Source organism: Trachypithecus francoisi, unplaced genomic scaffold (assembly GCF_009764315.1).
Source record: "Trachypithecus francoisi isolate TF-2019V2 unplaced genomic scaffold, Tfra_2.0 Lachesis_group5, whole genome shotgun sequence".
NCBI lineage: Eukaryota > Metazoa > Chordata > Mammalia > Primates > Cercopithecidae > Trachypithecus > Trachypithecus francoisi.
Window position 1 is genome coordinate 137,933,263 of NW_022681470.1, and position 16,836 is coordinate 137,950,098.

A 16,836-nucleotide genomic window follows, 5' to 3' on the forward strand; every position below is an offset into this window, starting at 1 on the left:
AGCCAGGCATGGGATGGGTGCGGTGGCTGACGCCTGTAATCCCAGCACTTTGGGAGGCTGAGACAGGCAGATCACGAGGTCAGGAGATTGAGACCATCCTGGCTAACACGGTGAAACCCCATCTCTACTAAAAATACAAAAAATTAGCCGGGTGTGGTGGCGGGCACCTGTAGTCCCAGCTACTTGGGAGGCTGAGGCGGGAGAATGGTGTGAACCCGGGAGGCGGAGCTTGCAGCGAGCTGAGATGGTGCCACTGCACTCCAGCCTGGGCGACAGAGCAAGACTCCGTCTCAAAAAAAAAAAAAAAAAGAAAAGAAAAGAAAAAGAAAACAATTAGCCAGGTGTGGTGGTGCATGGCTGTAATGTCAGTTACCGAAGAGGCTGAGTGAGGCACAAGAATCGCTTGAACCAGAGAGGTGGAGGTTGCAGTGAGCCAAGATCACGCCACTGCACTCCAGCCTGGGTGACAGAGCAAGCCTCCATCTCAAAAAAAAAAAAAAAAAAGCAAGCAACTCTCTTCTTTCTCAGTACATCTGCATCTCCTTATTGAGCACAGAGAATAAGCAGCCCAATCCTCGGTTTGGTCTGGGAACAAGGGTGCAAGGAAAGCAGGTAGGGTTCAGGCCAAGACCAAAATGAAAGGAAGAAACGTGACCTGCAGAGGGTTTGGGGTTGTGAAAATGAGTCTGAGCAAGGAAGAACTGAGCCCATTTCTTTGAAATGTGTGTTTTACAGAATGGCCATTCCCTGCTTTTCACTTTCATAAACTCACAACTGAATTCTGATCTTTTGCACAATGCGAGGCTGACAGGGCACACACCCACATACCCACTGCCCACTGACTAAGCCTCCCTGGCCCCCTTCCTTCTCCTCCTGGGCTGCACACCCCTCCCGACCCCCTCTCCTCCCCTACCATCCCCTCTTCTCCCCTCCCCTTCCTTCCCTTTCCCTTCCTTTCCTTTTTCCTTCCCTTTCCCTTCCCTTCCTTTTTCCTTCCTTTCTTTTCTTTCTGATGGAGTCTCCTTCTGTCACCCAGGATGGAGTGCAGTGGTGCCATCTCGGTTCACTGCAACCTCCACCTCGCAGGTTCAAGCTATTCGCCTGGCGAAATTTTTTTTTTTTTTTTTTGAGACGGAGTTTCACTCTTGTTGCCCAGGCTGGAGTGCAGTGACGTGATCTCGGCTCACCACAATCTCTGCCTCCCGGGTTCAAGCGATTCTCCTTCCTCAGCTCCCCAAGTAGCTGGGACTACAGGCGGTTGCCACCATGCCTGGCTAATTTTTTGTATTTTTGGTAGAGACAAGGTTTCACTATGTTGGCCAGGCTGCTGGTCTCGAACTCCTGACCTTGTGATCTGCCCACTTTGGCCTCCCAAAGTGCTGGGATTAAAGTGCTGGGATTACAGGAGTCAGCCACCACGCCCGGCCATTTTTTTTGTTTTGTTTTGTTTTGTTTTTGTGAGACGGAGTCCCGCTCTGTGGCCCAGGCTGGAGTGTAGTGGCCGGATCTCAGCTCACTACAGGCTCCGCCTCCCGGGTTTATGCCATTCTCCTGCCTCAGCCTCCCGAGTAGCTGGGACTACAGGCTCCCGCCACCTCGCCCGGCTAGTTTTTTGTATTTTTTAGTAGAGACGGGGTTTCACCGTGTTAGCCAGGATGGTCTCGATCTCCTGATCTCGTGATCCGCCCGTTTCGGCCTCCCAAAGTGCTGGGATTACAGGCTTGAGCCACCGCGCCCGGCCTTTTTTTTGTTTTTTTTTTTTTTTTTTTGCATTTTTAATACATGGTTTCACCATATTGCCCAGGCTGGTCTGCAGCTCTTGACCTCAAGTGATCTGCCCTCCTTGGCCTCCCAAAGTGCTGGGATTACAGTCATGAGCCACCGCACCCAGCCTGTTTTTCCTTATGTCATACATAACACACAGGAGGCCGGGCGCGATGGCTGAAACCTGTAATTCCAGCACTTTGGGAGGCCGAGGCGGGCGGATCACGAGGTCAGGAGATCGAGACCATCCTGGCTAACACGGTGAAACCCTGTCTCTACTAAAAAGATACAAAAAATTTAGCCGGGCTTGGTGGCGGGCGCCTGTAGTCCCAGCTACTCCGGAGGCAGAAGCTGGAGAATGGCGTGAACCCGGGAGGCGCAGCTTGCAGTGAGCCAAGATCGCGCCACTGCACTCCTGCCTGGGGGACTGAGCGAGACTCAGTCTCAAAACAAAGAAACAAAAAACACCACAGGAGGAAAGCAGAGACGCTGCTGGTGTCTTATTCACACACTGGGATATAGGGTGTTTGTCTCTAGGAACTGAATAACGGGGTGAGAAGCGGCTAAATAACCTGCAGGGGGCAGCAGAGCCCGAGGCCAATGACGCCCCGTTGAGGCCAGTCTGGAGTTTGCAAAAGGAGGGAAAGGGAGCTCCCCTGGGGCTTCTGCGGAAGCCCGACCCTCCTTGAAAGTGGCCTCCAGCTCCAGAAGAAGTGTGGATTCTGGGAAGTTGCAGAGACCTGGAAGGCAGGAGACCAACGTGCAGATGCGCTTGTGGGTTCTGTCCTATCTGGGATTGTACCTCTGAAGCCTGGAGCTATTTTCTGGACAGTGTTTTGATTTTGGCATGCACAGGGTCGCTGGGGACAGACTGTAATTTATATATATGAAGAAAATCTGTGAAGGTCAGGCTCAGAGAACAAATTGGGTTGTGTTATGAACAAAGGGTTTCTAAAGTTGACTTTATTTATAAAGTCAGAAAGTCAGACTGTTTGAACCGGAGTGAATTCATCTTGTGTTATGCGCGTCCATGTGAAGAGACCACCAAATAGGCTTTGTGTGAGCAATAAAGCTTTTTAATCACCTGGGCACAGGTGGGCTGAGTCCGAAAAGAGAGTCAGGGAAGGGAGATAAGGGTGGGACCGTTTTATAGGATTTGGGTAGGTAAAGGAAAATTACAGTCAAAGGGGGGTTGTTCTCTGGGGGGCAGGAGTGGGGGTCACAAGGTGCTCAGTGGGGGAGCTTTTTGAGCCAGGATGAGCCACAAAGGGAATTTCACAAGGTAATGTCATCACTTAAGGCAAGGACTGGCCATTTTCACTTCTTTTGTGGTGGAATGTCATCAGTTAAGGTGGGGCAGGGCATTTTCACTTCTTTTGTGATTCTTCAGTTACTTCAGGCCATCTGGGTGTATACGTGCAAGTCACAGGGGATGCAATGGCTTGACTTGGGCTCAGAGGCCTGACATCTTGAATAGAGGCTGGGTAAAATAAGGGTGAGACCTACTGGGCTGAATTTGCAGGTGGTTAAGCATTCTTAGTCACAGGATGAGCTAGGAGGACGGCAGGACTGGTATCACAAGATACAGGTCATAAAGACCCCACTGATAAAACAGAATGCCCACCAAAACCAAGATGGCGACGAAAGTGACCTCTGCCACCCTGGGCAACACAGTGGCACCCCATCTCTACAAAAAATACAAAAATTAGCTGGTTGTCGTGGCCTGCGCCTGTAGTCTCAGCACTCGGGAGGCTGAGCTGGGAGGATTGCTTGAGCCCGGGAGGCAGAGGCTGCAGGAAGGCAGAGAGGCTGCATGCAGTGAGTTATGATTGTGCTGCTGTACTCCAGCCTGGGCGAGGGAGTGAGACTGTCTCAAAAAAAAAAAGAAAAGAAAAGAAAAGAAAGTGACCTCATGTGGTCCTCACTGCTTGTTATACACTAATTATAATGCATTAACATGCTAACAGACACTCCTGCCAGCACCATGACACTTTACAAATACCATGGCAATGTTCAGATGTTACCCTGTGTGGTATGACAAGGGGTAGGAACCCTCAGTTCTGGGAATTGCCTGCCCCTTTCCCAGAACACTCATGAATAATCCACCCCTTGTTTAGCACATAATCAGGAAATAACTATAAATATACTCTGTCAAGCAGACCATGGCTATGGAGTAGCCATTCTTTTGTTTCTTTACTTCTCTAATAAACTTGCTTTTACTTTATGGACTCACTCTGAATTAGTTCTTGCATGAGGTCCAAGAACTCTGTTTTGGGGTCTGGATTGGTACCCCTTTCGGGTAATAAGATGAAACTGACTCCAGGTGAGAATTTCCTGCTAATGAAAATGAAGGTGTGGGGAGGAGGGAGAGTTTCCACACTGTGAGGAGAAGATGGGTCCTCACATACACCCTCATCCCAATTCCTGCCCCACTGCAGGATATCTGTCTCTCCCTCCTGGAACAGGCATGCTTGACCTGTTTCACCTCCTGCCCTGAGACAAGGGGATGGCTTTGTGGGGGTGATAGACTCTTGGTGTCCTAAAGGTTTGCTGAAAACTGTTTGGGTGAGGGACAAAGGACAAGATGGAGGAAGGTGAACAAGAGGGCACAATCCATGTTGCTTCTGGGTTCTTCCTCATCAACTTTCCCGCGCGCGGGAAAATGCAGCCCGCGCCCTGGAAGATGCAGATCAACCGAGCATGCGCCGGGTGACGTCATCCGAAGAGCTCGAAACTTACCAGGCCTCGCCTATGGAGATGCCCCTATCACACCCTTATCCCGCCCACTGCCCTCCCCCTTCCAGTACCAATGCATAAAAGTCCGCTGCAGGCAGGAGCCGGTGTGACTTCTTAGGGCCCCCCATTCGTGGACCGGGGAATCTCACACGAGGGCGCCGGGCGCAGACTTCCCTGGCCCCCCTACACCTGAGGACCAGAGAACCTCGCCCGAGAGTGTGTGCATATTTGCAATAAAGGGCTGCCACTTTCCTATGTACTTTGGCCTCATGTTTAATTACTTAGCTCTCCTAAATTAAGTTACATTAAATTAAATTAAGACAAAAACTAATTGATCTGAGGCAGATTAATTAATAGAAAAGAAGGCATGCAAATGTATTTAACATGTATACATGGGAACCTTCAGAATGAAGACCCACCCAGCTATAAAAGAGAAGATTTTTTTTTTTTTTTTGAGGCAGAGTCTCACTCTGTTGCCCAGGCTGGAGTGCAGTGGCCAGATCTCAGCTCACTGCAAGCTCCGCCTCCCGGGTTTACGCCATTCTCCTGCCTCAGCCTCCCCAGTAGCTGGGACTACAGACGCCCGCCACCTCGCCCGGCTAGTTTTGTGTATTTTTTAGTAGAGACGGGGTTTCACCGTGTTAGCCAGGATGGTCTCGATCTCCTGACCTCGTGATCCGCCCGTCTCGGCCTCCCAAAGTGCTGGGATTACAGGCTTGAGCCACCACGCCCGGCCTAAAAGAGAAGATTATATACCAACCTGAGGTCAGTAAATTCGGTTTAGTAGCAAGACAGCTTAGTAGAGTGAGAAAGGAAGAGGCTTGGCTAGAAAATTAGCCAGCCACCAAACCTGGCTAATTTTTGTACTTTTAGTAGAGATGGGGTTTCTTCATATTGGCCAGGCTGGTCTCAAACTCCTGACCTCAAGTGATCCACCCGCCTTGGCCTCCCAAAGTGCTGGGATTACAGGCGTGAGCCACTGTGCCCGGCTACCGGCCACTTTTAAAATTTTTAAATAATAGCCGGGCGCGGTGGCTCAAGCCTGTAATCCCAGCACTTTGGGAGGCTGAAACGGGCGGATCACGAGGTCAGGAGATCGAGACCATCCTGGCTAACACGTGAAACCCCGTTTCTACTAAAAAATACAAAAAACTAGCCGGGCGAGGTGGCGGGCGCCTGTAGTCTCAGCTACTCGGGAGGCTGAGGCGGGAGAATAGCGTAAACCCGGGAGGCGGAGCTTGCAGTGAGCTGAGATCTGGCCACTACACTCCAGCCTGGGCGACAGAGCGAGACTCCGTCTCAAAAAAAAATTTTTTTTTTAAATAATAAAGACAGGGATCAGCCAGGAGAGCAGGGACAGCTCACGGAGTGAGGAAGACGACAGTGCCCCTTCTAGCAATTTGCAGCAAGTTTGGTCGAAGACAAATATTTTATGTTATCTTTTTGTTCTTGTTGTTGTTTGAGACGGAGTCTCACTCTGTCGCCCAGGCTCGAGTGCAGTGGCGCGATCTCGGCTTACTGCAAGCTGCGCCTCCCGGGTTCACGCCATCCTCCCGTCTCAGCCTCCCGAGTAGCTGGGACTACAGGCGCCCGCCACCACGCCCAGCTAATTTTTTTTGGTATTTTTAGTAGAGATGGGGTTTCACCATGTTAGCCAGGATGGTCTCGATCTCCTGACCTCGTGATCCTCCCGCCTCGGCCTCACAAAGTGCTGGGATTACAGGAGTGAGCCACCGGGTATGGCCAGCCGAAGGCAAATATTCAAAGTAAAGGTGGGAGGGAGGGACGGAGCTGACCTTGGAAAGTGTGGCCAGAAGCAGTCACTTCGGCTCTGCAGCGCCGGGTTACCCAGGGCTCCTGCTGTCACTCAGGGAAGGGGGCGGAGTCTAGACCCCTATCCAATCAGGGGCGCTAGGGCGGGGCCCTGCCACTGTCCTCCAGGGAAGGGGAGATTGCATTCCCGCTCTCCTCACTCCGAGAGCTGTTCGCGCCAGCTAAGGTCTGGGTCTTTCCTGCTCCGAGAGGGACCAGTTACTTCCGCCGTAGCTGCTGTTGCTCTGTCGACTGCAAGGTGAGCTGCACTGTTCGTGGGACGTTTAGAGAGGACGCCGGGATACCTCGAAGCCCGAAAATGGTGAGCACGCTGGGCTGGGGGGTCCCAAGGCGAAAGGAGGGGCTGGGTGGAACCTAGAGGAACCCGCTGTGGCGGGGCCCGGGCCTCCCTGCAGCCACTCTGGGGTCCAGACACTGTCTCCCTGGTGCAGCTCGGTCCTCCATCCCCTCGGCCGCTGGGTGGGGCTGGGCCGGCAGCCGGGACCCCGGGCGTCCTGTCATGTCCCTGCGCGGCGACTGCGGTCCCAGCCCCGGCCCCGACTCCCTCTCTGAGCAGCTCCGCGCCTGCAGCCCCGCGTCTCCCGTGGTTCAGGGACCACGGAAGGGTCATGGGGGGATCCCGCCTCGGGTGTGGGGTTCGTGTGGGAGGAGCGGTGGCCTGTGGGGTCCCTAGTTCCTTTTTTTCTCCAGTTAAAAATTAAACGGAGGCACTGTTAAGAAATGAGAGTTTATTTTAGCAAACAGCGATTAATGAATGAGAACCCCCAGTCCTGGCTTGTGGTATGGTAACGGAAAAACCCAAACCGTGTAGAATAAGTTTATTCTGAGCCGAATAGGAGAGACCTCGGCTGAGGAAGACACAACCCCACGAAGCCCGGAGTAAGCGGTCCTGAGGCAGCTCATGACAGTTTGGTTTTATTCATTTCAGGGAGACAGGAATTGCGGGAGAATGATGAATCAGTGCCGGGAAGGTGTAAGTTCCTTTGGCCGAAAGGCGGGACACATGGAAGCGGGGTTAGAAGGCACAGGTGGTGGAAGGATTCTGTAGGTGGCGGTGGGTTGAGAGTGTGTGAAGCTTTGTCTAAAATTTGGAGGCTGTAGGAAGGAGGGCTGTTATCTGCCACGTGATTCCATCCTAGTCCCTGCTCCCTTCCCCAGAAGACCTGTTTTTGTTTACCATATTTTATTTTATTTTTTTTGAGACGGAGTCTGGCTCTGTCGCCCCAGGCTGAAGTGCAGTGGCGCCATCTCGGCTCACTGCAACCCTCGCCTCCCGGGTTCAAGCGATTCTCCTGCCTCAGCCTCCCGAGTAGCTGGGACTACAGGCGCCAGCCACCACATCTGGCTAATTTTTTTTGTTTGTTTTTTTGTTTTTTGAGACAGAGTCTCGCTCTGTCGCCCAGGCTGGAGTGCAGTGGCAGGATCTCAGCTCACTGCAAGCTCCGCCTCCCAGGTTTACGCCATTCTCCTGCCTCAGCCTCCCCAGTAGCTGGGACTACAGGCGCCCGCCACCTCGCCCGGCTAGTTTTTTGTATTTTTTAGTAGAGACGGGGTTTCACCGTGTTAGCCAGGATGGTCTCGATCTCCTGACCTCGTGATCCACCCGTCTCGGCCTCCCAAAGTGCTGGGATTACAGGCTTGAGCCACCGCGCCCGGCCTTAATTTTTGTATTTTTAGTAGAGACAGGTTTCACCATATTGGCCAGGCTGGTCTCGAACTCCTCGTGACCTTGTGATCCGCCCACCTGGGTCTCCCAAGGTACTGGGATTACAGGCGTGAGCCACTGCGCCCGGCCAATTTTTGTATTTTTAGTAGAGACGGAGTTTCATGCTATTGGCCAGGCTGGTCTCTGCCACGTGATTGCATCCCAGTCCCTGCTCCCTTCCCCAAAAGACCTGTTTTTGTTTTGCCAGATTTTATTTTTTTGAGACAGAGTCTCGCTCTGTCGCCCCAGGCTGGAATGCAGTGGCACAATCTCCTGCTCACTGCAACCTCTGCCTCCCGGGTTCAAGGGATTCATTCTCCTGTATCAGATTACAGGCCACCGTGCCGCCCTAGGCCTTTAAAAATTTTCTTTGCAAGAGGTTTTCATTTCTTTTCGTATTTTAAAAAGTGAATTTAACATTTCCAGCTTCAGAAGATGTGATGGCCATGAAGTCTTTGTGTGAGAAAAGTAAGAGGGAAGTTAGTCTATAATGAAATCAATCCTTAAGAGGGAAGGGGTCTTTCATGACTTGCTTCAGTCATTTAAAATATGTTACAAAACAATATAGGTAAGAAAGAAAGCTAATCTGTAATCAGGGAATGGACCCTTCCCCGGCTGGCTCTGTTACCACTGCCTGTCAGGTGTCTCAACCCCAAAATCGCATTCCTTTAAACCTCAAGATAATTTAGAGTTCCAGCAGCTTAAATGTTTGAATCACCTATTTTCACAGTCTGTACAGGTGAAACTTTTGGTTATGCAATCAGAGATTAATTGCCTGGTTAACCCTAAATTTCATTTCCCTATAAATTAATCTTTAGTGATATTGTTTCCTCAGGCCACAGATTAGAAATTTATGTGAATTGGATTTGAATTTGACTTCAGTATGCTTGTGGAGGGTCTTAGTGTTCTATAGCCAGTTCAGTTTAATTGCTTATTTATTTATTTATTTATTGAAACGGAGTCTGGCTCTGTCGCCCAGGCTGGAGCGCAGTGGCCGGATCTCAGCCTGCAAACTCCGCCTCCCAGGTTCACGCCATTCTCCTGCCTCAGCCTTCGGAGTAGCTGGGATTACAGGTGCCCGCCACCTCGCCCGGCTAGTTTTTTGTATTTTTTTAGTAGAGACGGGGTTTCACCGTGTTAGCCAGGATGGTCTCGATCTCCTGACCTTGTGATCCGCCCGTCTCGGCCTCCCAAAGTGCTGGGATTACAGGCTTGAGCCACCGCGCCTGGCCATTTATTTATTTATTTATTTATTTTTGAGACAGAGTCTCTTTCTGTCGCCCAGGCTGGAGTGCAGTGGCCCAATCTCGGCTCACTGCAACCTCCGCTTCCCCTGTTCAAGCGATTCTCCTGCCTCAGCCTCCTAAGTAGCTGGGATTACAGGCATGTGCCACCACGCCTGGCTAATTTTTGTATTTTTAGTAGACATGGGGTTTCACTAGGTTAGCCAAGCTGGTCTTGAACTCCTGACCTCATGCTCCAACCGCCTTGGCTTCCCAAAGTGCTGGGATTACAGGCTTGAACCACTGTGCCCGGTCTGTTACTATTTTTTTCTTTCTTTCTTTTTTTTTTTTTGAGAGGGAGTCTCGCTCTGTCGCTCAGGCTGGAGTGCAGTGGCACCATCTCTGCTCACTACAACTTCTATATACCAGGTCCAAGCGATTCTCCTTCCTCAGCCTCCCAAGTAGCTGGGATTACAGACATCCGCCACCATGCCTGGCTAATTTTTGTATTTTTACTAGAGATGGGGTTTTACCACTTTGGCTGGGCTGTTCTTGAACTCCTGACCTTAGGTGATCCATCTCCCAAAGTGCTGGAATTACACACATGAGCCACCTCACCCAGCCTTCTTTTTGTTATTCCTTGTAGCTGCATTATCTTTTTTGTTCTCTCTCTTTCTCTCTCCTCTTTCTTTCTTCTTTCTTTTTTTTTTTTTTTTTTTTTGAGATGGAGCTCCCTCTGTCACCCAGGCTGGAGTGCAGTGGCATGATTTTGGCTCACTGCAACGTCTGCCTCCTGGGTTCAAGCGATTCTCCTGCCTCAGCTTCCTGAGTAGCTGGGCTGCAGGTGCGTGCCACCACGCCCAGCTACTTTTTGTATTTTTAGTGCAGACAGGGGTTTCACCATATTGGCCAGGCTGGTCTCAAACTCCTGACTTTGTGCTTTGTGATCCACCCACCTCAGCCTCCCAAAGTGCTGAGCCACTGCGCCCAGCCTTTTTTTTTGGAGGGGGCAGAGTCTTGCTCTGTCGCCTAGGCTGGAGTGCAGTGTGTGATCTTGGCTCACTGCAATCTCCACCTCACAGGTTCAAGTGATTCTCCTGCCTCGGCCTCCCACGTAGCTGGGATCACAAGCACCCACCACCAAGCCCAGCTGATTTTTGTATTTTTAGTAGAGACGGGGGTTTCACCAGATTGGCCAGGCTGGTCTCGAACTCCTGACCTCAGATTATCCACCCACGTCCACCTCCTAAAGTGCTGGGATTACAGGCGTGAGCCACCTCGCCAGGCCTGCCGTATTTTCAATTATCACAAAGTAGAATTTTGGCTGTTTGGAGTTTCCAGTAACTTGGTGTTGCAATTAATGTACCTTTCATGTTATACCAAAAGGGTTTGTTTCTGACTTTTTGCCTCATTCTGTTGCAAACATGCCACTGTGTTGAGTCATGGGTCGCCCAGTGTACTTATGCATTTCACTATTTAATGGGTTTTGGGTTTACAGTTTAGTTTTTGACCTTGGTGACAATGTCATGGTTGTTTTTTTTTTTTTTTTTTTTGCCATATGAAAATGCAACATAAATTTCTCACATATTGGGGGAAAAGTCACTGGGTTGTAGATTATGGATAAATTCCAATGTAAAAGATAATGTCAGTAGAGTGTATGTACGGATCAACCATCTAGCCTTTCATGTGTGTGTGTCTTTATTTTCGTGGTTTACCAACACTTGGGATTATCTATTAGTAGAGATGGGGTTTCACCATATTGATCAGGCTGGTCTTGAACTCCTGACCTCAGGTGATCCACCTGTCTTGACCTCCCAAAGTGCTGGAATTACAGGCAGGAGCCACCGTGCCAAGCCCAGTTTAGGTTTTTCTATTCACGTACAGTTTCCCAGAAAGGTTTCTGTTCATGAGTTTTTGTTTTAGTTATGACTCTCTTATCAATTACAATTTTTTTTTTTTTAACCGACAGAGTTGGCTCTGTCACCCAGGCTGGAATGCGGTAGCATGTTTTTGGCTCACTGCAACCTCTGCCTCCTGGGTTCAAGTGATTCTCCTGCTTCAGCCTTCCAAGTAGCTGGAATTACAAGAGCCCATCACTACACCTGGCTAATTTTATTATTTTTAGTAGAGATGGGATTTTGCCATGTTGCCCAGGTTGGTCTCAAACTCCTGACCTCAAGTGATCGGCCCACCTTTGCCTCCCAAGGTACTGGGATTTATAGGTGTGAGCCACCATGCCTGGCCAAACTCTGTTATCAGTTAGATTAATAAAGCCCCTTGTAAAATCCATTTTTTTCTTTTTTTTTTTTTTGGCTTCTGCTACTGGAATCAGAACAAAACCCACTTTCTAGTCATCACAAAGGTTAAACTTTGTGAACAGGCATTTTCAAGAATATGCAGCCTTAGGGCTGCTAATGTTAACTTTGTTTTGCTCATGAATTCAAAGGAGTTTGTTATGACAGATGCTGCAGATCCACACTTCAGACATTAAGGGCAGTCCAGGCAGCACGCCTTTCTCCCTGGACTCACCAGAAACACACATTTTCCTATTCTGCTGTTGCTTTACCCCATCCAGAGTTCAATTCTAGCATCAAAATTGTTTTCTGTAAGAAAGTGAGTGTAGACGGAGAGTAAGGGGTCTGATGACCAAGTCATGGAATAAATGTTTGGAGTCCACACACTGTAGCATCCTGAGAACTTCCTAGGAACAGAGTGTAGGAACCTCGTGCTGTCAGCCTCACTCATCCTCCTGTCTACATGTGGGATATTTCAGGATTCGGTGGCCTTTGAGGATGTGGTTGTGAACTTCACCCAGGAGGAGTGGGCTTTGCTGGATCCTTCCCAGAAAAATCTCTACAGGGAAGTGATGCAGGAAACCTTGAGGAACCTGGCCTCCATAGGTAAGAATGACAGTATTACTTCCCTCAGTGAATTAAAGAACAGGTGTTTCTAGCTCATCAGTGCTGTTGAGTGATTTGGAATATGGTCAGGGAATACTTTGAATAAATGAGGCACAGGTGCAATGAGCCATGGACATAGAATCAAGTAACTCTTTTTATAATTTTATACTAATTCAGGACTTTTTCTGGGTTCGCATTTTAGGAAAAAAGTGGAACAACCAGTACATTGAAGATAAGCACCAAAATCCTAAGAGAAACCTAAGGTAACTGGCACTTACAAGAGAAAATAATGTCTCTGTAGATTATCTTAGAATGGAAGAAAATGTTAAAAAGAAGCAAGCGTAAGAAATAAACCTAGTTCCAATGTATTTATTCTTAGAAAAGCTTCCCTATAAACATATAAAGTGTGACATGGCTTATATGTATAATCCAGCCCTTTTGGAGGTCAGGATGGAAGATCACTTGAACCTGGGAGTTTGAAGTTGCACTGATTCATGATGGCATCACTGGAGGGCAGCCTGGGCCACAGGGTGAGACCTTGACTCAACAACAAACAGACAAGACAGTATTTATAAAATAGTTTACTTTAAAATAGCATTTAAAAGCCGGACATGGTGGCTGACACCTGTAATCCCAGCACTTTGGAAGGCTGAGGTAGGTGGATCATGAGGTCAAGAGATCAAGACCATCCTGGCCATCATGAGGAAACCCCGTCTCTACTAAAAATACAAAAAATTAGCTGGGCATGGTGGTGTGTGCCTGTAGTCTCTTGGGAGGCTGAGGCAGGAGGATCGCTTGAACCTGGGAGGCGGAGGTTGCAGTGAGCCGACATCGTACCACTGCACTCCAGCCTGGTGACAGAGTGAGACCCGGTCTCAAAAAAATAATAATAATAAAAATAAAGCATTTAAAATTCCTGTATCAATATTATCTTTTTTGATAAGAGATATGGCTGGGCCATCTTTTATAACATGTGCTCCATTCATGTTCAGACAGGACAGAAAGCCTATACTTCGCTGGGCACAGTATTTTTTTTTTTTGAGACAGAGTTTCGCTCTTGTTGCCCCAGCTGGAGTGCAATGGCACGATCTCCGGCTCACCACAATCTCCGTCTCCTGGGTTCAAGCAATTCTCCTGCCTCAGCCTCCCGAGCAGCTGGGATTACAGGCATGTGCCACCACATCTGGCTGATTTTGTATTTTTTTTTTTTTTTTTTGAGACAGAGTCTCGCTTTGTCACACAGGCTGGAGTGCAGTGGCCGGATCTCAGCTCACTGCAAGCTCCGCCTCCCAGGTTCACGCCATTCTCCTGCCTCAGCCTCCCTAGTAGCTGGGACTACAGGCGTCCGCCACCTCGCCTGGCTAGTTTTTTGTATTTTTTAGTAGAGACAGGGGTTTCACCATGTTAGCCAGGATGGTCTCGATCTCCTGACCTCGTGATCCACCCGTCTCAGCCTCCCAAAGTGCTGGGATTACAGGCTTGAGCCACTGCGCCCGGCCGATTTTGTATTTTTAATTTTTAGTAGAGACGGGGTTTCTCCATGTTGGTCAGGGTGGTCTCGAACTCCCAACCTCCAGTGATCCGCCTGCCTCGGCCTCCCAAAGTGCTGGGATTACAGGCGTGAGCCACCCCGCCTGGCTAACGGGGCACTGTTAAAAATGCAAGTGCAATACTTGCAAAAATGAATTAAAGTTAGTGATAAACCCATTATAATGTGCTTTTCATTGTTCACAGAAGACTTATAAAAGAGAGACTCTCTGAAAGTAAAGAAAGTCATCAGCATGGAGAATTTTTGACACAGGTTCTAGATGACACACTGAAGAAGAAAACTCCTGGAGTAAAGTCATATGAAAGCAGTGTGTGTGGAGAAATCGGCATGGGTCTTTCATCTCTTCATAGGCACCTGAGAGCCTTTAGTTATTCCAGTAGCCTTTCAATACATGGAAGAACTCACACTGGGGAAAAGCCTTATGAATGTAAGGAATGTGGGAAAGCATTCAGGTTTCCCAGTTCTGTTCGTAGACATGAAAGAATCCACTCTGCAAAAAAGCCCTATGAATGTAAGCAATGTGGGAAAGCATTATCTTATCTTATAAGCTTTCAAACACACATGAGAATGCACACTGGAGAGAGACCTCATAACTGTAACATATGTGGGAAAGCCTTTTTTTCTTCCAGTTCGTTAAAAAGACACGAGAAATGTCACACTGGAGAGAAACGCTATAAGTGTAAGCAATGTGGGAAAACCTTCACTTCTTCTAACTCCTTTCAATATCACGAAAGGACTCACAGTGGAGAGAAACCCTATGAGTGTACACAATGTAGGAAAGCCTTCAGATCTGTCAAGTACCTGCGAGTACATGAAAGAAAACACACTGGAGAGAAACCCTATGAGTGTAAGCTGTGTGGTAAGGGCTTTATTTCTTCCACTTCCTTTCGCTATCATGAAAAGACTCACACTGGAGAGAAACCTTATGAATGTAAGAAATGCGAGAAAGCCTTCAGTTTTGTCAAGGATCTTCGAATCCATGAAAGGACACACACTGGAGAGAAACCCTTTGAATGTAAACGATGTGGGAAAACCTTCACTTCTTCTAACTCCTTTCACTATCATGAAAGGACTCACACTGGAGAGAAACCCTATGAGTGTGAGCAATGTGGGAAAGCTTTCCGATCTGCCTCAATCCTTCAAAAGCACATACGAACTCACACAGGAGAGAAACCCTATGGATGTAAGCAATGTGGGAAAACCTTTAGAGTTGCCTCACAACTTAAAATGCATGAAAGGACTCACACAGGAGAGAAACCCTATAAGTGTAAGCAATGTGGAAAAGCCTTCATTTCTTCCAGTTCCATTCGCTATCATAAAAGGACTCACACTGGAGAGAAACCTTATAAATGTAAACAATGTGGAAAAGCCTTCATTTCTTCCAACTCTTTTCTCTATCATGAAAAGATTCACACTGGAGAGAAACCCTATGAGTGTAAGCAATGTGGGAAAGCCTTTAGATCTGCCTCAGCCCTTCGTAAGCATGTGAGGACTCACGCTGGCTAGAAACTCTGTGGATGTAAACAATGTGGTAAAGTCCTTAGATGGGACTCAGAACTTCAAACGCATGGAAGGACTCACTGCAGAGACACCTGTAATCTCAGCATTTTGGGAAGCCAAGGCAGGAAGATTGCTTAAGCTGAAGAGGTCAAGACCAGCTTGGGCAACATGGTGAGACTTTATTACATAATAAAATAAAATACGCCAGGCACAGTGACTCACGCCTGTAATCCCAGCACTTTGGGAGACGGAGGTGGGCAGATCACCTGAGGTTAGGAGTTCAAGACCAGCCTGACCAACATGGAGAAACCCCATCTCTACTAAAAATACAAAATTAGCCAGGCATGTCAGGTGCCTGTAATCCCAGCTGCTTGGGAGGCTGAGGCAGGAGAATCACTTCAACCTGGGAGGTGGAGGTTGCGGTGAGCTGAGATTGTGCCATTGCACTCCAGCCTGGGCAACAAGAGTCTCAAAAAATAAGTAAATAAAGTGAAATATACATATTTACATTTTATATATAAATATGCATATATATTTTAGCATAACTATTTAAAATGCATAAGTAAAATATATAGGATATTTATATACATACATACATTTATATATGTATTTGTCTGTGTGTGTGTGTGTGTGTTTTGGGAGATGGTATCCCTTTGTCACCCAGGTTGAAGTACAGTGGTACAATCATAGTTCCCTGTAGCCTTGAACTCTTAGGCTCAAATGATCCTCCTGCCTTAGCCTTCTGAGGAACTATGACTACAGACAGGTACCACCATTCTTAGCTCATTTTTTAATTCCTTTCATAGAGACAGGTTCTCATTCCATTGCTCAGGCTGGTTGTGAATACCTAGCTGTGAGCAGTCCTCCCACCTTAGTATCCAAAAGTGCTAGGATTACAGCTGTGAGCCACTCGACCTGGCTGATAAACATATTCTGAAAAGTTAACTTTATGCTGTCTGTGAAGGTATATATCCTGAGGATAAAACAGTTTTGATTTTAAAGAAGGAAACTACTTATTCCCTACATGAAAGTGAGAGGCCGGGCGCGGTGGCTCAAGCCTGTAATCCCAGCACTTTGGGAGGCCGAGATGGGCGGATCATGAGGTCAGGAGATCGAGACCATCCTGGCTAACACGGTGAAACCCCATCTCTACTAAAAAAAAAAAATACAAAAAACTAGCCGGGCGAGGTGGCGGGTGCCTGTAGTCCCAGCTACTCGGGAGGCTGAGGCAGGAGAATGGCATAAACCCGGGAGGCGGAGCTTGCAGTGAGCTGAGATCCGGCCACTGCACTCCAGCCTGGGTGACACAGTGAGACTCCGTCTCAAAAAAAAAAAAAAAAAAGAAGGTGAGAAAGATGTGGGAGAAAGCCTGTCTATTTCCAGGTGCGACCAGAGCCCCGGGGGTGGAGGACAGAACTGTGATCCAGTTGCCTTGCCCTGGAAAGCCAGGCATTTACACTGGGGTTTGAAGTCATGTGGAAAAAGCCTTTTATTGCAGGGTTCCAATCAAGGAGGACCACACAGGTATAGTCTTAAATCCTGACCTCCCCAACTGGATTGCAGGCAGGGATTTTTAGAAGCAGGAGTAAGTTTTAGGAATGTAGATGCTATAGGCAAAATAACAAA

General features: G+C 48.3%; 2 protein-coding genes across 2 annotated transcripts in view; both read left to right on the top strand.

Moving 5' to 3' along the window:
* The window catches only part of ZNF433 (zinc finger protein 433), an 83,074-nt gene that overhangs the window by 37,669 nt on the left and 28,569 nt on the right, over positions 1-16,836 (top strand). The gene's annotated exons all lie outside the window — the stretch shown is intronic.
* On the top strand, positions 6,439-15,410 carry ZNF878 (zinc finger protein 878). The gene is given in 4 exon segments (XM_033195423.1): positions 6,439-6,634; positions 12,035-12,161; positions 12,364-12,424; positions 13,896-15,410. Coding segments are annotated over 4 exon segments (1,644 nt in total). The 5' UTR covers positions 6,439-6,631; the 3' UTR covers positions 15,349-15,410.